Below are 23,753 nucleotides of genomic sequence, written 5' to 3'. Positions count from 1 at the left end.
GGTAGTCACAGGGTTTTTCAAAGAAACCATGGAGACTGTTCACATATAAGGAAGAACTGGAGCATGCTAATGCTCGGCAAAAGTGAGGATTGCAGATGCTGGAAATCAGAGTCTAGATTAGAGTGGTGCTGGAAAAGCACAGCAAGTCAGGCAGCATCCGAGGAGCAGGAAAATCGACGTTTCGGGCAAAAGGCCTTCATCAGGAATGAAGGCAGAGAGCCTCCAGGGTGGAGAGATAAATGGGAGGGTTTTTCCATTTATCTCTCCACCCAAAGGCTCCTTGCCTTCATTCCTGATGAAGGGCTTTTGCCCAAAACATTGATTTACTTGCTTCTCAGATGCTGCCTGAGCTGCTGTGCTTTTCCAGCATCACTCTAATCTAGCAGATAAATGCTAGATCAGCTAGGTCAGAAAAATAACACAAATCCCTCTTCTAAGAAAAAAAAAGTGCATTTTATCTTGCAGAGCCTCCTTTCTCTAGATATATTTATTTCTTTAAAAAATTAAACTAAACCTTCACTTACAACAGAAATATTTAATCACTTTGTGCACCCAAAGGGCCACAGGTTTGTTGGAAGACCCTTCCCTACTTGACGTAAGAAAATATATTAAACATTGACCTGGTGTGTCATACAATCACTTAGCTTTATGGAAACTAACTTTCAGTTCCATTTTTCACTAGTCACATCCCTTCAGGTCATCGAGACATACAGAACAGAAACGGACCCTTCGGTCCAACCTGTCCATGCCGACCAGATATCCCAACCCAATCTAGTCCCATTTGCCAAACTTGGCCCATATCCCTCTAAACCCTCCCTATTCATGCACCCATCCAGGTACCTTTTAAATGTTGTAATTGTTCCAGCCTCCACCACTTTCTCTGGCAGCTCATTCCATACACAAACCACCCTCTGCATGAAAAAGTTGCCCCTTAGGTCTCTTTTAAATCCTTCCCCTCTCATCTTAAACCTATGCCTTTTTGTTTTCAAAAACAAACCATTTTATCAGCTTCTAATTTTAGTTACTGCCAAACTTGGTATAGTCTCATTGTCTACCAACTGCCAGGGTGGTGGAGTGGTAATGTCACTGGACTAGTGATATGCAGGCCCAAGTTAATGCTCTGGGGTCATGGATTCAAACCTTATCTTGGCAGCTGGTTGAATTTAAGTTCAATTAATAAAATCAGGAAATGAGCACATGTTTCAGGAATGGTCATTGCTTGTTGTAGAAATCCAATGTCTGATTAATTCATCTTCCTTCAGGAAAGAACTTCTCCAACCCTTTCCTGGTATGGGCTGCAAAGTGATTGACTCTTAACTGCCCCCCAAAATTGCCTACAAGCCAATCAATGCAAGGGGAATGAGGGATGGGAAAAACTTGGAACTGTTTCTGATAACTGATTTACTCATAATGTGATTCTGCTAAGTATAGATCATATATAAAGGTTTTTTTTTGTCAGGGAACAAGACAGACAGGGGAAAAATTGGAGGGGGTAAAGTGAAATAGAGAGGAGGAGGCTAAATCTCTGCCTCAACCAGATCTCGAAGACCAATTTCCAGTGCCAGGCCACTCATTGGGCGCCAGCTGTGCTGCCAGCCCTTTAAAGAACAGCTACCAGCCCCTGGGAATTTCCAACCAACCAGAGCACAGCATCATTCAGACTGGTGGACACTTCTAGGCCGGCATCTGGAGGACCGGGGTGCCTTGAAGGTATGCCCTCCCAGCTAAACAGAGTTTGGGGGCCCCAGAGCCAGTCTGACAAGCCCTGGCAAAGGGCTTGGGAGTCAGCAGAGGCAGGCTGTGCCTTTGTCCATCACTGGGTAGATAATGGCATGCAGCCTCCCCTGCAGGCAACATAATGCTGTAATCTTTGACACTCCTGAAATAACTCCACAGAGGCTGGTATCTTGTCACCAAATCACCCTTTACTTGCACATGCATGGTACTGTAAACTGGTCCGGCTTCATCAGCATGAACAGAACCTCTGACACTCCTGTTTATATCTGTCAGCCAGGGCTCCCTGATTAGGCCAGGTTAACAGCTCCACTCAGGGAACTCATATTCTAGGAGGTCCACCCGGCTGAGCTCGTTTCAAGCAGTGCACTTTGTACTTTCTCCATTTGAGTGTTATTGGGGTATGATGCCCAGAAAATGTTGGGCGGTAATTACTCAAACCATCTACGAATCACACGCATCACTGGGCAATCCTTGAAAAATTACTACAGGGTTACACTACTGAATATCGCAAACAAAGAAACAGATGTTTCCTGCAGTATTGAAATTTCACAGGTGTTTTGATGTCTCATAAGCCTGCCCTTAGCGACAGAATGTGTGCACTACTTTGATCAGTGCTTCAATAAAGTGCTTTGAAGAACTTTGTTCAAAGGTACTGATGCTTTTAGTTCAGTTAATGGTGTAAGCAAACCAAACAGCATCAAACTATCTTATTAATATCTATAACTATGGTAAATCAGCGTCTAAAAGCAGGTTAAGCACAAGCAATGTGTAGGATATGCTCCAAATATTTGCAGCATCAACTTCAATCCCCTGGAAAAACCCTCACCTCCTTTGAGGGAGTTTTCGGGTTTATTTTAGAGTCACACTCGTGGCATTGAATTAGCTTCTCCCTATCCTTTCGTCACAAATTATGAGCAGTTCAAACATTGAGATCTCAGACATAAGCGAACAGATTGTACATACCAAACTTCATTTATAAAAAAGAAATCATTGCACTAATGTGAGCTGGCGTTTAATCCTGATCCTTATGGACTTGCGCTATCAGTATTGGCCAAACATACCAGGTAGACTTCCATCCATTAATCTTTGTGCACAAGCTCAACTTGTTCTTTGGATTTTAAAAAAGATCTTGTGCAATATTACGACTAAGAAAGGATTTTTCTTAAACAAGCTGAAATTCAAAGCATGCACAACAGAGCCATTCACATGACATCATACAGGCTACAAGATGAACTCCTGGACATTGCCAGGATAAACAGCCAGGGACTTAAGAAACATATGGAAACCCCTTTGAAACTTTGGCTCTCATCTCTCACAAGCTGGATCGTGGGTTCTTGAAAGATACTATCCGCAATGAATCAAGTGAAATAGCTCCAACTGCCAAGTACCAACTTTAGTGAACAATTTCAGTTTCCTCGTCCTTCCCTTTGTGTGTGCCTGTCCTTTGTGAGTCAGGGGAGCACAAATCTTACTCAACTGATACCTGTTTCACCTCAAAATAATCATTGAGAGCTTTGCTTCACCATGTTAGCCTGAAAACTTTTGTCTGATTTCATAAAAATCTGAGATTGTGTGCATTTTCCAGACAGCAGACTTCTCTCCTGGATGTCAGCAATTAAACGTCTCCATCACCAACCACAAATATTTCACTGGACAACATCATCCAAGCCTCAAGATCTATTCAGAAGGTTTTAGGCACAGAACTAAGAGAAGGTAATTTCGCTATTCATACACTGGCTCACTGGAGGAAATAATATTAACTGTTATCAAAGTCACACAAAAAAAGTGGGGACTGTATTTCTGAAACTCAACAGCTCACTGATCAATAAGCATATTAAATCTTTAATCTGTATTATGTCTCCCTGTGGCACTCAGACAGAAAGAACATCATTCACCCACATGAAACCAATGATTAAATAATCAGTTTTAGTCAGAAATTATGGAGATGTGCCAAAATGTTTCTACTTAAAATAACAAACAGTCCTTTTAAAAGGATAAATTTTATCATAACAATAATAGACAAAAAAACAGGATATTCTGATAAATAATGTGCAATTGTGCCAAACTTCTGAAAACATATACATATTGTGGAACTTAAGGGGCTCACATTTAACCTTTCCACTAGAATGGTAATTAGGATATTCATATGGAATTCCTTTCCATATTGGAAAAAGTCAACCAAAAGCTACATCGTAAATTTGCAGTTCACTTTTAGCCAAAACAGTAAAAAGATTGGAGTATGCTAATGTTGTGTTGTGGCACAATATATTTGTTTATTGAAGTACTGGTGCACTGCTACATTATAACAATCAATATTCTCACTCTTAATTCCTCACTCCACAGCCCAATATGCTTGAAGCTCCCAAGAGGGTAATTTAGGGATTCCAAGTGGAAAGTGGAAGACAACAAATCATCTCAGGCTGGTCCTGAAGAATTCTTGTGTTAAAACGTTGACATAATCACAGGAGTCAAACGTCTCCTGAGTGGCACAGGAGAAACAGTGGGGAAAAAAGTCAGAAGATCAAACAGAACAAAAGGAGTTCAAAACTCCTATTTTTAAAGGCAGACAAGGAAGATTTAAAAGGGACCTGAGGGGAAACCTTTTCACAGAGGGTGGTGTGTAGATGGAACAAACTGTCCAAAGAAGTGGTAGATGCAAGTACAGTCACAACATTTTAAAGACATCTGGATAGTTACTTGAATAGGGAAGGTTTGGAGGGACATGGGCCAAACACAGGCAAGTGGGACCAGTGTAGTTTGAGAAACTGGATCAATATGGACAATTGGACTGAAGGGTCTATTTCCACAAAAGGTTAGGTGGAGGATAATCCTGAACAGGCGATGGATGGACCTGAGGAAAGTTCGCGGATTTAATTCTTTCTAGATGTGCGCTCGCCAGGAAAAATTAATTGCAATGACATTCTGAAGCCAAGACAATGCTGTTAAGTGTCTTAAGGTAGTACAGGGTTGCTATGAGCAGACTCCAGGCAGTTAGGGGGAAAAGCCCTTGAAAGCCATTGATGATTCTTCATAGATGAGAGTAAGGCTGAAGGAAGCACACAAGCAAGAATTGCTTGATGCAGCTGAGATATATTGTAACATGGAGAAGAGGCAGTGAACAGCACCAAATTATAATGCTTGTTGGAGAGCCAGTGCAAACACAATGAGCTTTTACATGAACAATTTTGCAATGCATCAGCTTAGTAAAGCTTGGTGTCAACAAAAGACCTGGAATTGTGCCGATGAGTACATCCTGGGTGCAGCCTTGGGAATCTTGCAGAACATATAGTGTCAGAGGAAGAGTCTGAACTACCTTGGTGAGAGCAGTCATTAAGACTGTCCATGATCAGACCACCTTGTGAAAATGTTCTGGAAGCTAGACTTTTGAAAGTAAAGAATTAAAGTTTCTTTCACAGGTGATAAAGAGTTTTGATGAGATTACCATGGATCAGGACTTGTCTGTGCAGAATTTGTCCAGACCACATTAACGATTTACAAAGCAGCCTGTGAGGCTTTCAGTCATAATTTAGCTGTTAATCCAAATTTAATTTGTGTTAATTTTGAATGTTAGAGCATAAAACTCTATATAGAAACATACAAAACAGGAACAGGAGTAAGCCATTTGGCCCTCTGCTATTCAACATGATCATGACTGATTATCCAATTCAGTGCCTTAGTCTCACTCCCCCCCCCCCCCCAACATATCTTCTGAACTCTTTAGCCCCATGCACCATATCTATCTTATTCAATGTTTTGGCTCCAATCACATTCTGCGGCAGAAAGAATTCCACAGACTCTCACTCTGGGTGAAGATATATACTACAGAGTGTTTTTCTGTTCCAACTTTAGAAAGTAAAGTTTATTATGCTTGTTCAAAACTATGGAACTTGCTAAATGTATCATCTTAAGTAGTACCTAAGTTCTTTGTTTACTTTGAACAAAGAAAAAGTCTGGTAAGATCATAGCATACATTTGATGGTCTACACTAGGATTAAACACCGGCATAGTAAAGAGCAAAAGGAATTTTAAATGCAATTGGACCAGATTATTAAACAAAAATGTTACAAAGTTGACAGACAACTGCAATACAAGGCAACTTGTGTTGAAACCTTCCATAACAATATCCAGTGAATTCCAACTCCTAAATGCCTGTACCAAAGGCAGGTCAAAAAACTACATGGAGAGAGACTTGGCAGTGGATAGGTTTGTGTCCTTCTGGGAATATCTGACAAAAATACTGTAAAAGTCAAAATCAGAAACAACCCATTGACCAAATTTGTAGGATCTGTGGTGGGATGGTGCCTCAACACTCCGACCTCAGTATGTATCCAATTGTACCCTGTAGCAGAATACTGTGTACCTCTCTCTCTCTCTCTCTCTCAAGGTCATCTCAAACACACACAGCTTGTTAACACTCAAATAAATGCAACCATGCTCATCAGAACTGGCCCCCTCCGCTCAACATTCCTCCCAAATGTCACTCCCCTTCATGTCTGCCGACTGACAAGAACCTAAAAGCTGGTTGAAACCATCCATGCTGTATCCCACTTCCCTACACGATCACCCACCTGCTTTCCACCTTGTAGTTCACATGGAACAACCTTCCTGACCAACATCTACCAGCAGGCGCCTTTTGAATCAAAAGATTGGATTCACCGAAAGTCACCTACAAATGTCTTGTGATAAGCTATCATTGTGCTCCTGGTTGGCCCAGACAGCAATATTACCCACAATTTGGCACCAATAGTTAATCTCATCCAGAGATGAGAGTGTGAGGATGAGAAACATCACCTGGTGAAGCAAAGGCTCTGTTTTGAGGTCAAGGCTAAGACAGAAATGAAGGAACTTTAATGGGCAGTTTCAAGTTGATGACGATATTCCTGCCAAGGCAAAAGGTGAAGTGTTTGAGGCTCAAGGTTCAATTTCTTTGGTTGGTGAAGGAATCAAATACTTCACTAGTTAAGATACCATCAACCTTCCACCTCATGAGGTGGTGTTTTGCATCTTGTTGGCCAAATCTGTTAAATACTATCTGGTATTGCTGAGTCACATCCCTTCACTCCTAATCTCCATCATAATGAAACAATCTCTGCCACCTTTGCTACAGCGTAGGCAGAAAAAGTGCACTTAGCCCCCCAGTCTCTTCCAATACCTCTCCACACAATCAGCCTCCAGAGGTCACAGCTGCCAGTGTCTCCCAGTTGCATACACAGATGTCTACCATCTTCATGTTTGTCTTACAAGTGCTTTTGTGGCAAAGGTAGGGATGTCCAGTAGGTCATGAGCCAGAGGCCAGTTTACCACATAGAAGGTCTTTGGGTATATGGCTATTATTCATCTGCTGAAAATATGAGAGGATTAAAAGGACCATTGGCTCAGTAGTCAATGTATGCTGAAGTATCGAGCAAGCTTCAGGACCTGAGGGTTGGCGGCCTTGACCACTACCACCAAGATGAAAACTGCTCAGCTTTTTCCTTACATATCTTGCCCAGGTTTCACTCTACTCAGTACACAGACTTTGGTGCTGATAAAGATAAGGCAAGCTAAATGATAGGAAAATGGAAGATCATGAAGCTCTGCCAAGTCCCACCTTACACATTCATTTGTAGAGTATTAATTGGTCAAAGCTTTTGTTGCTTCGAAGATTTCACCAGATTAGGAGAGCTCACCAGATTACCAAGACTCCTTAAGCAGCACCTTCCAAACTTATAACCATAACCACTTAGAAAGACAAGGGCAACAGATGCATGGGAATACAACCATCCTCAAGTTGCCCTCCAAGCCGCACACCATCCCGACTTGCAAATATATCGTTATTCCATTAGTGTCACTAGATTAAAATCCCGGAACTCCATCCCTAACTCTATTGCGGGTCTACCTACACCAGCCAGACTGCAGCACTTCAAGGTAGCAGCTCACCACCACTTTCTTAATGACACCTCGGGATGGGTGATAAATGCCGGCCCAGCCAGTGTTACCCACATTCCAAGTAGGAAGATAAACTACCCACAGAGACATGGATCACGCTGCAATTGATTGAACTCTTTTTGAACAGAGCAGCGAGGAGAAAGGGTGGAGAGAAATGAGGGCTGCCAGATATGTCAGTTTTTCCCACTTAGAAAGGGACTTAGTTCGAAAGTTGGGCCTCCATTTTGAACAGAGCAGCAAGGAGAGAGGGTGGAGAGAAGTGAGGGCTGCTGGGAAGTTTTTAACTGGGTGAGATCTAAATCCAAGACCCTATACTGGCCTCCCTCCCACCCACCTCCTCTAACCTTATTAAGGGCCTGTAAACTTGTAAGTTTTTGGGTTTTCTCTTTTTTTTCCTCATTTCTTCTCTTCCTTGTTTAGTTCTGTGCGAGCTTTCAGATTAGCAGGGTATGGCTGATAGGGCAGTTGCATGTTCCTCCTGCAGAATGTGGTAAGTGAGAGACATGACATGTCTCTGTCGACCACATCTGTGGGAAGTGCACCCAACTCCAGCTCCTCGAAAACCAAGTTAGGGAACTGGAGCTGGAGCTGGATGAACTGCGGTTCATCCAGTAGGCTGAGGGAGAAATTAAGAGGATGTACAGGGAGGTGGTCACTCCTCAGACACAGGATAAGGACAGCTGGGTTACTTTTGGGGGAGGAAAGGGAACCAACAGATAGATCAGTGACCCCCTGTGACCGTTCCCCTCAGCAATAAGTATACCGTTTTGGATACTACCGGTGGGGAATGACCTACCAGGGGAAAGCCATAGTTGTCAGGTCCCTGGCACTGAGGCTCAAAAGGGAAGGGGGGGGGGCCGGGGGGGGTGGAAATAGAAAAGCGCTAGTGGTAGGGGACTCAATAGTTAGATGGATTGTCAGGAGATTTTGTGGTCAGGAACAGGACTCCCGGAAGGTATGTTGCCTCCCCAGTGCCAGGGTCCAGGATGTTGCTGATCGGGTTTACAGGATTCTGAAGGGGGAGGGTGAGCAGCCAGAAATTGTGGCACATATTGGAGCAATGATATAGCCACGAAAGGGACTGAGGATCTGAAAAGTGACTACAGAGGGCTAGGTTGGAGGCTGAAGAACAGGACGAGTAGAGTAGTGATCTCAGGTTTGCTACTGGTGTCACAAAATAGTGAGGTGAGGAACAATCAGCGAATGCAGCTTAACACCTGGCTGCGAGGCTGGTGCAGGAGGGAGGGCTTCAAATACCTAGACCATTGGGATACCTTCTGGGGAAGGTGGGACCTATACATGAAGGACGGGTTGCACCTGAAATGGAGGGGCACAAATATCCTGGGTGGGAGATTTGTTTGTGTGGTTCGGGAGGGTTTAAACTACTTTGGCGGGTTGGGAACCAGAGCTACATATTTGAGAGGGGGGTAGATAGATTTGGGAAAGTGACAGGATATAGTTGAATCTATCGGGAAGGTTATTCATGTGATGGAACAAAGGGATCGTTGAAGTGTGTCTGCTTTAACGCAAGGAGTGTCAGAAATAAAAGTGATGATCTTAGAGCATGGTACTTGGGACTATGATGTTGTGGCCATAAGAGAGAAATGGGTTTCACAGAAGCAGGAATTGTTGCTAGATGTTCCAGGGTTTAGAACATTTAAAAAGAACAGGGAGGGTGGAAAAAAGAGGAGGGGGTGTAGCTTTGTTAATCAGAGTGTATCACAGCTACAGAAACAAAGGTTGTTGAGGAAGGTTTGTCCACTGAGTCAGTATGGGTTAGGAACAGCAAGGGAACAGCCACCGCATTGGGAGTTTTCTACAGACCCCTTAATAGCAGTAGACAGATTGAAGTGCTCATAGGCTGGCAGATTTTGGAAAAATGCAGATGTAGCAGGGTTGTTGTTATGGATGACTTCAACTTTCCCAATATTGACTAGAACCTCCATCGTGCAGATGGTTTGGATGGAGCAGTTTTTGTCAGGTGTGTTCAGGAGGGTTTCCTTACTCAATATGTGGACAGGTGGATGAGGGGAAAGGCCATTTTGGATTTGTGAAGTGATGCATTTTGGAAGGTCAAACTTGAATGCTGAATATAGGATTAAAGACAGGATTCTTGGCAGTGTGGAGGAACAGAGGGATCTTGGTGTTCAAGTGCATACATCCCTCAAAGTTGCCACCCAAGTGGATAGGGTTGTTAAGAAAGCATATGGTGCTTTGGCTTTCATTAACAGGGGGATTGAGTTTAAGAGCTGCGAGGTTTTGCTGCAGCTCTACAAAACTCTGGTGAGACCACACTTGAAAGATTGTGCCCAGTTCTGGTCGCCCAATTATAGGAAAGATATGGAGGCTTTGGAGAGGGTGCTAAGAAGGTTTACTAGGATGCTGCCTGGACTGGAGGGCTTGACTTACGAAGAGAGGTTGACTAAGCTCGGACTTTTCTCGCTGGAGAGAAGGAGGAAGAGAGGTGACCTGATCGAGTATGCAAGAGGCATGGATAGAGTCAATAGTCAGAGACTTTTCCCCAGGGCAGGGCTGACTGGCACGAGGGGTCATAGTTTTAAGATACAGGGAGGAAGGTATAGAGGAGACAGAGGTAGGTTCTTGACCAGAGTTGTGAATGCATGGAATGCATTGCTTCCACCACCACCGCTGGCAGAGTCATTAGGGACATTTAAGTGACTGCTGGACATGCACATGGATAGCAGTGAATTGAGGGGTGCGTAGGTTAGGTTATTTTATTTTATTCTATTTTAGATTGGGAATAATCCTTGGCACATCATGGGCCAAAGCGCCTGTACTGTGCTGTACTTTTCTATGTTCTATGTAATGATCTGGATTGGATGCCTCAGACCCAACGTACTTAAATGTATAATTTGCAGGGAAGATCATGGTCCTGGAAGAAACACCCCAGAGGAATCATAATTTCAGCTTCAGAGTCGAGGGTTTTACCACTTAGTCAAGGTTGACATCAATATTTCATATCAAACATCTACAAATCTGTGGCTCAAAGAATTTGACAACTCAACCACAGATTTTTAAAAAGGAAGAAAAGTTGCAATGTTATTTATGGCACTAGTTAAACAAGATTAATTCTTGCTGACATGGCTTCAGCTTCACATTTGAGGCATGGAGTCTTGCAAAGATCGAGCTAAACGGCAAGTCCCAACAGTAGCTCACAAAATGCTACCTACCACTATCATCACTGAAAAGTGTATTTCTCAATGAGTATGAGTCTGAGAGTTTAAAACAGTATTGGCCTGAAGCTCGTGCAATGATTAGATTCTTTCTAGAGGGAGTGAAGTCAACTGCAAACAATTAAAGATGCTGTGCTTGGCATATGCCCCAGTTTTCTTGCCGAACACATTTCAGAAATTCCTAAGCAACAAGCTGCAGAATTTATTTGGAAAGCCAATGAGAAATGGGTTTTGTGTAATTGAATGGAACAAGGTCACCATTCCCTTACTGACAAAGTTCCACTGACATTTTGGACTGGAGACCGAATGAACGTCTAACCGCTAGAACAGAAAAATGAAGGATGAGTTTCAATGGGAGAGAATGCAGCTTGCTCCAAATGTGGGTTTAACAATGCTTTCACTGAGGACATCAGCATTAATGACTCCTCTGGGTTAATGTTGAGTGTGTGGTGTGGAAAAGCACAGCAGGTCAGGTAGCACCTGAGGAGCAGCAGAGTCAATGGTTCGGGCATAAGCCCTTAGTCAGTCATTCCTGATGAAGGGCTTAGCCCAAAACGTTGATTCTCATGCTCCTCAGATGTTATCTGACCTGCTGTGCTTTCCCAGCACCAAATTCTCTACTCTGATCTCCTGCATCTGCAGTCCTCACTTTCTCCTCCGGGTTAATGCCAGTCAGTTAAAAGATTCAGAGGTTTTCAAGTCTCGATGAGACAGTCAGTATCGAACATCTCAACAGAAAATGTTGCTGCTTTCTTTTGTTACATCTACACTCCAAAAGCTAACTGTGTCACTGAAGAAAAAGTATTGATTGTATGCTAAAAGACAGATATTAACAACTCTTTTCCCTTCCAACTTTCCAGTGTGCTTAGATGGAATTAAGCAAGGCCAATCATTTACTATTCTTGTGCTGGAAAAATAAACAGTATTTAATCCAGAAACACAGGGCTAAAAACGCTGACATTTCATGGTAGAAGATTGGTATTTGATTTATTCACTCAACATAGTCAGTAACCTCAAATAAAGTATTTAGCAGTCACATCGCTTCTTGCAAGCCATCCTTGGCATGACTTCTTAAAGCAAGGAAATAAGTGATAGATGTGGTACAGTCTGAATAGCAAGATTTTGGGCTTTGGGGGTGAAATGAATGATTCAAGTCAGATGGAGCAACAATTTGTTTGAAGAGTATAATGGCTTGATGAGTTACACATTTCTATGACTTTATGCATCAGTTTAATTCAATCAAGGATCAATCACTGAAACATTCCTGTATAGGAGGCCATTTAGCCCATTATCTCTGCACCAAGTTAATGATGATAGAGAACTGTGATATGGCTTTCATGTTGAGCTCCATTAGTCAAATCACCTTCCCCTTCCAAATTTCCTCATTTCGTTCCTGTCAGCTGCCTTTGATGTTTAATAAGATGTAGTCTCCCTTCGGGTTCTACTTCAACAAATTCCCAAAAATTCCAGAAGCGGGTATTTTATTTGTCCTTAGCATTCATTTTCTGTGGTTGAGTTTTAAGAAATATGCTTTTTTGCTTCTTTTTCTCTGTTTTAAAAGCAAAAGCGTCCATTTAACCCTGGGAAATCATGAATTCACAGATCACTCGTAAGGTCTGAGTGCAGCAAGTTGGGGGAGAAATAAACAATGACTGCTGATAATCCTGAACCAAGGGCACAGCAGTCAACGCTAACCAGTGTTTGCCACTCCTACTCATTAATAACTAAGCGGCTAAATGGCTTACTCCCAAGTCCTTTCCTGAATTCAGTAAGATATATATCAGCCATGACTGAGACTCCATTTATCAGTCTTAGTTACAAATCACTGAATAGGGAAGCAACGACCTGCTGGCATTATCGCTAGGCTACCATTCCAAAAACTCAGCCGATGATCTGGGGACACGGGTTCAAATTCCGCTTTGGCGGATGATGGAATTTGAAGTTAATATTAATCTGGAAGTAAGAATCTACTGATGACCATGAAACCATTATCGATTGTAAGAAAAACCCATCTGGTTCATTAGTGCCCTACAATGAATGAAATCTGCCATCCTTACCCAGTCTGGTCTCTATCCAGACCCACTACAATGTAGTTGGCTCACAACTGCCCTCTGAAATGGCCTCATAAGTCACCCAGTTCAAAAGGTAACTAGGGATGGGCTGGCTAGCAACGCTCACATTCTATAAGTGAACAACAACAAATAATGTTTGCGCAATCTTTATAACATTCTAACAGAAATATACCGACCTCTATTTTGAACTTTTTCAATCGACCTTGACTCAAAAGCTTTTTGAGGACAAGAGTTCCAGATCGCCACAACTAATAATGAGAAAGTGGTTTCTCATATTACCCCAGAATGGCTTTGTTCTAATTTAGTGCTCATCTCTTCCTTGCTCTGAACTCTCACATCAGAAGAAATAGCTTCTCTCTTTAGTCAGTAAACCCAGAGAGTATGTGGATCCTACACTTAAGAATTCAGCATTAACTAGTTATTTAACATAGTATAAAACAAATCTCAGACCAAACTCTCAAAAAACCTTAGACAAAAATTAGACAAAGTACTGGAGGGTTTGTATTGCAAAAGGCAAAGACATCCTGAACACAATTCCTTATTTTCAAAAGTACAAGGTGCAATAAGCGTGGCCCTATGTTCAATGAATTAGGAAATTTAACACTGGAATGCCTGGATAACAAAAACTCTTCTGGTTTTAAATCTTCTTTCATTAGTAATAAAATCTGAGAAAGCATTCAGAAAACTAGCCTTCCATTTAAAACCATCATGAATTAGTGGATAGCTGAAGCTTGCTAGATTGGTAGGAAATAATTCAATACTCACCGGTATGGATTCGATAAGTCCTTAGCATCACACACATCAGCGTGACCATTACACACACAACGTCCACCTATGCTGATATCCTTAATACTGTAGTAATACTGAAAGAAAATAACGTTTTCAGTTCAGAGTTAGGATATTTTACCACAATTGCTTACATTAAACCTCCTGGTAAATTACATACAAACAAACAAACATGCAAACTAGGAGTAGGAAGAGGTCACTAAGTCCCTCAAGCCGTTCTATAAAATTGTGATTGATCCAATTGTGGTGTCAACTCCACATTCCTGCCTCCCTCAAATTACCTTTGATACATTGAAAGTTTTTGTGGCAAAGAAGGGTATTTGCTTCAACCTCTCTGAGGTATAGAATTCCAAAGATTCAGGATCTGCCTTAAATGGAAAAATCCTTATTTTTAAATTGCGTCCTTAGTTCTACTCTCTCTCTCTCTCACACACACATGGGGAAGCTTTTCAGTGTCCAACCTGTGAAGTCGTCTCAGGATCTTGTAAGTCTCAATTAGAGGACTAAGCTGCAGTGAATATAGACCTATTTACACAATCTATAGCCCTATACAATGCATAAAGCATACTTGTCTAGTGAGCTTGATAGCAATGAAAGCTATCCTTTAACTAAGGAAAGAACTTTACAGAGTGTGCACGTGCACATTTGGACAATTAGTTTCGGAAAGAAATTCCAGAGCTTAGGTGCTAGGCAACTAAAGACACAGCTACCAACAACAGTTAAAATCAAGGATGCTCATGATGATAGATTATGGCACATCGCGGATTGTTGTAGGGCTGGAAAACATTACAGAGAAAGGGAAGGCTAAAGCCATGAAAGGATTTGAAATCAAAGACAAGGTTTTTAAAAACAGTTTGTGGCTTAACTCAACTAGGAGCCAATATAAGTCAGCCAGCAAACAGGTGATGGATGAACATGACGACTTGAATAAGGACATGTTTAAGTAAGGCAGAGTTTTGAACAATCTTAAGTTTATACTGGATGGAAGGCTGGAGGTCAGCCAGCGGTGCATTAGACTTCATCGACTTCATGGATAACAAAGGCATGGATGAAGCTACAGATGAGCTGAGGCTGGGATGAAGCTATAGTGATTCAAATAGACACTCAGAGGTAACATGGATGCATTGACATTAGCACATCTTTGGGTCAAATATGATGCACAAGTTGCAAACTGCATGGTTCAGGTATTGGGATAACTTGCTCAGAAATGTCAATATTCTGTATAAGGAATATCCTTAAAATAAATGTTCAAAATCTTTCATGCTCATGTCAAGCATAGACAGTTGGAATCGAGCAAAGAGGAGAACGAGGGAATAGGAGTATACTTGATAGGGAAATCAGGAGGGCAAAAAGGGAGCATGAATTAGCTTTGAGAAATAGGTTTAAGGAGAATCTAAAGAATTTCTACAAGTATTCGAAGGGAAAAAGCATAACTAGGGAATGAATAGGGCCCTCAAAGATCAACAAGGCCATCTACGTGCAGAATATAGGAAATGGGTGAGATTACAAACAAGTATTTTGTGGCTGTATTCACTGTGGAAAGGACAGGGAAGTTAAAAGGATTTGGGGAAATACATAGTGATCTCTTGAAAATTATCCATATTATAGAAGGGGAGATGCTCGACGGCTTAAAATGCGTAACGGTGGATAAATTCCCAGGATCTGATCTTTGCGGGAAGCTGGGGAAGAGGTTGCTGGGCCCCATGCAGAGAAATTTGTATCATCAATAGTCACAGTGAGGTGCCAGAAGATTGGAGGTTGGCTAATGTGGTGCCACTATTTAAGAAAGGTGGGAACTATAGACTAGTGAACCTTATGTGGGTAAGTTGTTGGAGGTGATTCAGATGGACAGGATTTACATGCATTTGGAAAGGAATGGACTGATTAGGGATAGTCAGCATGGCTTTGAGAATGAGAAATGGTGTCTCACTAACTTGTTTGTATTTTTTGAAGTGACAAAAATAATTAATGAAGGCAGAGCAATAGATATTGTCTATATGGACTTCAGCAAGGTGTTCGACAAGGTTCCACATGGCAAACTGGTTGGCAAGGTTAGATGTCATAATATCCAGGGGGAGCTAGCCATTTTTGCCAAAATTGGCTTGCAGGTAGGAGACAGAGGTGGTAATGGAGGATTATGTTTTGGACTGGAGGCCTATGACCAGAGGTGTGCCACAAGGATTGGTGCTGGGTCCATTGCGTTTCGTCATTTATATAAATGATTTGGACGTGAATATAGGAGGCATGGTGGCAAAGTTTGCAGATGACACCATAACTGGAAGTGTATTGCACAGTGAAGGTTTACCTCAGCGTACAACAGGACCTTGATCAGATGTGCCAAAAAGCGGCAGATGGAGTTTAATTTAGATAAATGTGAGGTATTATATTTTGATAAGACAAATCAGGACAGGACTTATACAGTTAATGGTAGGGCTCTGGGGAGTGCTGCTGAACAAAAAGACCAAGGGGTACACTTTCATAGTTCCTTCAAAATGGAGTCACAGGTAGACAGGGTGGTGTGGGTGGCATTTGGCACACATGCCTTCATTGGTCAGTGCATGAGTAAGTGACATTAGTGAGGCCACTTTTAGAATACTGCATTCAATTCTAGTCTCCCTGCTACAAGAAAAATGTTGTGAAACTTGAAAGGGTTCAGAAAAGATTTACAAGGATGCTGCCAGGATTGGAGGGTTTAAGCTTTAGGAAGAGGCTGAATAGGCTGGGCGTTATTATCCCCTGGAAATTTGGAGGCTGAAGGTGACATTATAGAGGTTTGTAAAATCAAAAGGGGCAGGAAAGGGTAAATAGACAAGCTCTTTTCACTGAGGTGGGTGAGTCGAGAACTAGAGGGCATAGGTTTAAGGTGAAGGGGGATAGGTTTAGAAGGGACTGAAGGGGCAACATTTTCACACAGAGGGTGATGCATATATAGAATGAGCTGCCAGAGGAAGTGGTGGAGGCTGGCACAATTATAATATTTGAAGGGCATCTGGATGGGTACATGAATAGGAAAGATTTAAAGGGATATGGGCCAAATACTGGCAAACAGAACTAAGTCAGTTTAGGATATCTGGTTGGCATGGTAATTGCACTGGGTGATTTTATTCAGAATCAGGTATAGAGACCAACAAGATGAACAAAGTCATGGTAACAAGTAGCTGAAGGTAACACCACCGTCCACATGAAAATTAACTGAATGCAGAAAATGTGAGGAGTACCCTATTCTGTAAAAAAAGGTAGTTTTTTTTCCCAAAATCTTTAAATTTTCATCCTTCTTGCTGGAGAAACTGATCACAATTGGATAAATTTTGATAAGTGGTAATTGCCCAACAGATCATTATTCAAAAATACGGACTTTAATACGGAATGCTGGCATATTCTTTCCAGTATAAACTGTCCCTGTAACAATGAACGGTGGCATCTGAAGAAAGGTTGAGCAGTTTGAGTTTATACTCGTTGGACTTTAGAAGAATGAGAAATGATCTTATTGAAAGAGATAAAGATTCTGAGGGACTTTGACAAGAATAGATTTGACAAGGATTTTCACTTGTGAAGGAATTCAGAATTCAGGGGTGCAATTTCAGAATAACATTTAATATGGAGAAAAGGAGGAATTAGTGTTTGGAAGCATCTTAAGCACAGACTGTGTTGGATAGATTTGTAATCAAAAAGAGAGTTAAGAGGGCAGAAAAATGGAGTTTAGGGCAGGAATCACATCAGCCAGGATCTTATTGAATGTTATAGCAGACTCAAGGGGTTGATTGACCTACTCCTGCTCCTATTTATGCTCTTTAAAACCTTCCACCTATCCCCAACCATGGCAACTATGATCGTAGCAACATTACTGTCACCCTGTAACTAGCTTGGATATGAGGTCAAAGTCAAGACCTTTGATGGGCTTTATGATTCAGAGATGGAGAAGCTACCTCAGCTATTGGGACTACAGGTATTTTCAAAGCTCATGTATCCGCAGTAAACAAACAAACAAACAAAGTCAGATATAAAAAGTCTGCACTTACCCGTCGTGTAACAGTTGGGTCCCGCAAGGCCTTGCCCATCAAATGACCCAAGAGGGTGTTTGTTCGGAGGAACCGCAGACGGATATTAGTAGCTTTGGTGAAGTCGCGGAGCACAGGAGAATAAGAAAAGTTCATGGCACCTGGTCGTCCATTTACCAAGGAAACTACAATCTAAGATGGGAATTTAGGAAAGTTAGTAAGAATATTTAACATCGCCACTTATTAATCTTCACAATCTATAAACATTGCAAAACAATCAATTATTGAGATAACTCAAATAATGCACCAACAAACAAGAAAAATAAACAGTTCTGTTTCGAAACTCACCTGGACGCCTTATCAACCTCTTATGTGGAAGTACTGCAAATAATCTGCATCCATTGTAGGATTTTCAACTACCTAATTTTCTGTTATAACAAAAACTTCATTATAACTTTAAAATGTCTTAAATGTGTCCTGCTATACAACTTAAACTAAAATCTGCATGACACTTTCTGACATTTAATTGAAGAATGGATGATGTGAAATATTTGAAGTCCAGAGCAGAAAAACACAAATCCAACAACTTTCTGGTAACTATTTTACACTCACCTCCCCATTTTCAAGAGGCACAATACGTGAATATTCTGTGGTGCAGATAGCATCATCATCCTTAATAATACGCTCCACAGACTTCGGTCCAAATTTCTCAATGCAGTCTCTTTTGGAAGCTGAAGAACAGAGAGGTGATTACACCAAGTGAAGGTAGATAGATAATGAATGACAAATTCAAAAGTTAAATTTAAGGGTTATTAAAACATTGATCATCTAATTCATAAAACTGACCTTAAGTGGGTTTTAATTGGGCAAGTCAACAAAATTACCGAAGAATTTCCAAATTGTTAATTATGACAAGAACTGTTGACAATTTGGAAAGAAGTCTAAATGCTGATTAAGAGATTACAAATACAATTGAATTAGAAACGGAGAGAGCTTAATAGAAAAGCAGCATATAATTGAAATGAAAAGAGGTTCCAGAACTTTGAGGAACAGAAGGATCTGGCAGTCCTGGTACATGAATCACAGTCAGTCTGCAGGCATAGTAAGCATGAAACCAAATGCAATGTTGCTGTTTATTGTGAAGGTAATGCAATCTAAAAGTACAAATGTTTTGCTCCAGTTATATGGGACAATGTTAAGACCAGTTTGGATGTTTTGAAGATTGGATGTAAATGCTTCAGAAGTACAGGCTGACCACCATATCCACGGTTTCTGTGGTTTCATTTACCTGCGGTTTACCACGGCCCAAACACAGGGAACATTCCAGAACCAGGGACCAGGGGCTGCTAGGAAGGTAAATTTTCCATTTAAATGAAAAGGTTCACAACTATCTGTGGTTTCGGGCTTCCACGGTAGGTCTTAGAATGCATCCCCCCGTGGATATGAGGAGTGGGAGGGTGGGGGGGAGGGGGGAGCTATTGTAGTTCAGAAAAGGTTCGTTTGACTAATAACTGAGATGAAGGGGTTATCTTATGAGGAAAGGTTTGCACAGGCTGTCCTCCATACATTAGAGTTTTTAAGAACAACAGCTAACCTTATTGAAACATTATAAGATCTGAGAGAACTTCATACGGTGAAAGCTGAAAGGGGAGACTAGAACTAGAGGGTCACAGTTAAAAGTTGAGAGGGAAATGAGAATAAATTATTTTTTCCCAAGAGGGCTGTGAATCTATGGAATTCTCTTCCACAGACAGGGTCACTATATATTTTTAAGGTAAAGGACAAAGGGTTTTGGGTAGGCGGGATGTAGAGTTGAGATTAGATCAGACATGATCTTATTTGAATGATTGAGCAGGCTTGAGGGGCAGAATGGCCTACTACTGGTCCTAATTCATTCTGGCGTATGTTATGTTGTAGGAATGGTACTTTAATATCTGCATCATATGAACCACTTCGCCCTGTGATGGAAGCAAAATGTCGTTGGTCATGCACTTATCATGGATTGATCGAGTGCAAAGAAGGCAGGGCACTGTCATGTTTTCAAGGAGTTGAAAGCTGGTGGGATGTGATCTTGCACCCAGTTTTGCCCACACTGCTAAGTTCTCATCTCAAGCACCATCACTGCAGTGAAGTCCTCAGATGCTGGGCAGGTTAAGAGACTTCGTTTGGGAGAGCATGCCAAGTACTATTCTTTCACCAACAGGAACAGTCTGTACCTAGCCAATCTATCCAGACCCCTTGTAAATTTGGAAATCTGTATAAAATTCTCTTTCAGCCATCCCTTCTTTAAAGAGATGAGCTCCAGCTTCACCAATGCACTAATGAGTGTATCTACAAAGCTGTGGTTGGTGCTATAAGGAACAGAGATAAAAAAAATTGCCAGCACATTAAAAACATTTGAATATTGCACCAGTTACCAATCGCAGCCCCAGCTACCAATTGCAGACAGTACCAACATTTTCAGTGTTAGCTGAGTGGGCATAAGATTACAATAAACAGGCCTACATGCAGATGTACATTTTGTTTCTTATCATGTTTGAAATGCTAGCTATAGATTTCCAACATTGAGTAGTGGTGAAAAAATCTGCATGACTAATGCAGGCCGACAGAACATGTCAGGGTAATCTGAATTTGTTTCAAGGCATCCTTGTATAAAGTGATCTTCTCCCACAAAGAATTGATTTCATCCCCAAAAAATGATTGAAATGTTCAAGATAACATGGAAAAATACCAATGTCTTCACCCTTGTGCCAGCCAACGCTTGTAATAACAGTTTCGTCGCTGTTCCTTCTCACTCCAATTAACCAATTCCTTTCCTATTTGGCAATGCTTCCTCCCTCTATAGCTGATTTTACGATTCAGCTCTCTATTTATTCTTCTGGGCCACCTGTCATAAGTGAGCAAGTACAGCCTGGGTTACTAACAAATTCAGGAGGGAGCGTTGCCAATTGATTCTGGCAGGGTTGCTGGAATGAAGCAGAGCACCAGCTGATAGGAATGCAGCATTTGCTCTGGTGTCCGTGGATTCTGGAGGAATCACTCAACCAGGTCCAAGCTGAGATAGGATAGGACAGTGTTGTAGAGCAGCCCTTCTGTATTTCACCTGAAAAGTAGGATTAATTTATATCTTCATTACAAGGGCATAGATAACATCTTGCCTTCGTTGACTTCACAAAGAAAGAAACTCAAAACCCTGGCTGCAAAGTTTGCACTATTAAGATTATATTTAAGGTGCTTCAGAATTGCAACAACAGAAATTATGTTAGGTAAAAAAGATTTAATATATTAATATTATTTGGGAACATGGGTTCGAAAGTATAGGTAAATGTAGAGGGTTTTTGGCTTTAGTTCTGTGAATGTGTTTATTTTTAGGTGGGTTGGAAAATTATTTCTTTTAGTACTAGTCAAAACAGCATTTCCAAGAAAGCATTCAACTTAAGCTAAGGGACTAGATCAGCAATTAACTCATCAGTTAGCTTAAGTGCTTACAAAATTGAGTTTTTACATAACCTACAGCAAGAGGAGTTGGGGTCACAAGCTAGTTCCGTTCGGAAGAAAAGATCTCTATCAGAAGGGAAGTTTTAGCTTTGACAGTTTCCAGGATGAGAGAGCTGGAAAAAGTAAAGCTGTTTTAATAGTCCAAGTACCAAGAGCTGGACAAAGCCCTGTACATTTCTTATGGAGTTCTGCAGGGCCAGTCAGTGAATTAGAGTGTGTGTGTGCGCGCGTGTGTGTTATGAGTGAGTAAGTGAATGTGAGATGGAGTCAGAGAGAGCATCACATCTGGTGAATGTGCAGAAAGCTACTTAAAGAAACACTTGTGACCTCATTAATTAGTAAAAAATGAATGCAAAGGGTTGGAATGAGACTTCACTGTGATTGAATGTAAACAATATTACTGGCATAAGGTGTTGATTCTTATTTTGCTCTTTATGTTAAGATCTTCTCAAATTTATTGACCTATCAAACCATGTGATTCTAGAATCTGACCAGTATTACTATCAGCTGGGATCATAGTAATTTATAATATAGCTTATGACACATCAGTATGGTACAGCAACAATAATTCATATTGATGTAACATAATAAAACATCTCAAAGTGCTTCATTTGACATTAAAAAGCAATATGCTAATATTATGGTGTGGAGAGGTCCAAGAATACATTTACTCAATACAATGTGGTGCAGACTTCATATATAAAAGACTAGTTAGAACATCATTTAAGAGAGTCCTGTGAACAGAATAAAATGATTTGAAAACCCTATGCCTTGACATGACAAAGGATAAAAGGGCTTATGCCTGAAATGTCGATTCTCCTGCTCCTCGGACGCTGCCTGGCCTGCTGTGTTTTTCCAGTACCACATTTTTCAACTCTGGGACTCCAGCAACTGCAGTCCTATGACAATGGATAAGTTGTGTGTGCAAAAACCAAGATGGGAGTTTCATCTTCTAAGCTGCGGAGTGACAGAATGATCAACCGGGCCATCAAGGAATGGCAGCTAGAGAAGCTGGCCCATTTTAAAATGGGTTAGGCTGGCCTCCTTGACAAAGCATGGATGTCACGTAGCCTGGTGTTAAAAAGGAGGTTGAAGGGGAAAGATGGCAGAAGGGAAAGAGAGCAGAGTAGAAATGGGGTTACTGGGAGCCAGTGGTTTCCCTTAGTGCAGAGGTATGTAGGGTGGCCAAATAGGGATCGATGCTTCCCTTCCAGTCCACAAAGGAAATGATTAAACTTACTTGGAAAACTTCTTTAGTGTTCCAAGTTTCAGCTATCAGAAACTGGCTATCTATGACCTATATTGGAACATTGCCAGCGTTCAATGGAAATGACAAGACCAAATGAGCAAAAATGGAATTGATTCCAGCCTAGCACAGCAGAGCAGTCTATGCCTTTGAAAATCAGGTTAAAACTGCTGCCGAGTGGGTCGAAGGTGAGTATTTCAATTTAATGGCCAATCCACACACTGGGTGTGGAGAGTGTAAAATATATGAGAACTTGTATTAAATGCTTATGTACATTATTTTAAAGACCAGTTCAACAGTTTTCAAATGTTAATGCCTTTGTTAAAGCAGTTGATCTAATAAACATAAAATGAATGACTTAAGCACATTATACACTGCCCTTGATACAGTTTAGTTTTATAGAAAATAGGAGCAGGGAAAGATTATTCAGCCCACCAACCCATACCACTATGTTCATGGCGGATCCTCTATCTCAATGCCATATTTTCACTCTGTTCCCAAACCTCTGGTCACCTTTAGCCTGTAGAAATCTATTTCCCTCTGAAATACATTCTGTGATGTGGCCTATACAGCCTTCTGTGGTAGAGAATCCCACCAGTTAAAGTCAAACTCAGTGGAAGGGCTGGGGAGGAGGATATCAAAACAGTCAAAGTTGAAGCCTCCTGCACCTTCCCAATTGGTCAGATTAAATTTACCCACTGAGCGGTGTCAAAACTAGTTAATGTATTTGCTTTGGTGGTTAGCAGTAATGTTGACAGGAAAAAGACACTTGACCCCAGAGACTACCTTCATGCTAACTCTACACTACAATAATACTGCAACACAGCTTGAAGCTGTTGCTGCTACGCTATTAGATTTTTGCATGGCAGCTGACTCCCACAGTGCCAGAATAAACAAACAATAGTATGTTCATGTGTTTGCAGTAGCTTAAAAATAAAGATTTTCAATATTACTTCTGACCACAAGAGATCACTTGATACCAGAAGAAGGACCATAATGATCAGGAATTCATCGTTTGCAGTGATATGTTTGATTGGTTGATTGATTTATTGTTGTCACATGTATCAAGATACAGTGAAAAGTGTTGTTTTGCATGCTACACAGGCAGATTGTACCATACAAAGTGTGTCAGGGTAGCATAACAGAGTGCAGAATATAGCTTTACAGCCATAGAGAAGGTGCAAGAGAGAAATCAGAATGAACATTTGAGTGGTCTGTTCAAAACGTCTGACAACAGAAGGTAACAAGTTGTTCTTGAACCTATGATTCGGAGATGCCGGTGTTGGACTGGGGT

General features: G+C 41.3%; 1 protein-coding gene across 1 annotated transcript in view; it reads right to left on the bottom strand.

Annotated features, from left to right (window-relative positions):
• The window catches only part of lama5 (laminin, alpha 5), a 300,746-nt gene that overhangs the window by 174,134 nt on the left and 102,859 nt on the right, over positions 1 to 23,753 (bottom strand). Inside the window, exons 4-6 of the mRNA XM_043710073.1 lie at positions 18,328 to 18,446; positions 17,737 to 17,907; positions 13,697 to 13,794 (exon numbers count right to left, since the gene is read on the bottom strand). Coding sequence (XP_043566008.1) covers positions 13,697 to 13,794; positions 17,737 to 17,907; positions 18,328 to 18,446 — 388 coding nt within the window. The remainder of the gene's footprint in view (positions 1 to 13,696; positions 13,795 to 17,736; positions 17,908 to 18,327; positions 18,447 to 23,753) is intronic.

The sequence above is a fragment of the Chiloscyllium plagiosum genome, chromosome 20, assembly GCF_004010195.1.
Source record: "Chiloscyllium plagiosum isolate BGI_BamShark_2017 chromosome 20, ASM401019v2, whole genome shotgun sequence".
Lineage (NCBI taxonomy): Eukaryota > Metazoa > Chordata > Chondrichthyes > Orectolobiformes > Hemiscylliidae > Chiloscyllium > Chiloscyllium plagiosum.
Note: the sequence above shows the minus strand (reverse complement) of the source record. Positions and strands in the feature narration are given on the sequence as shown.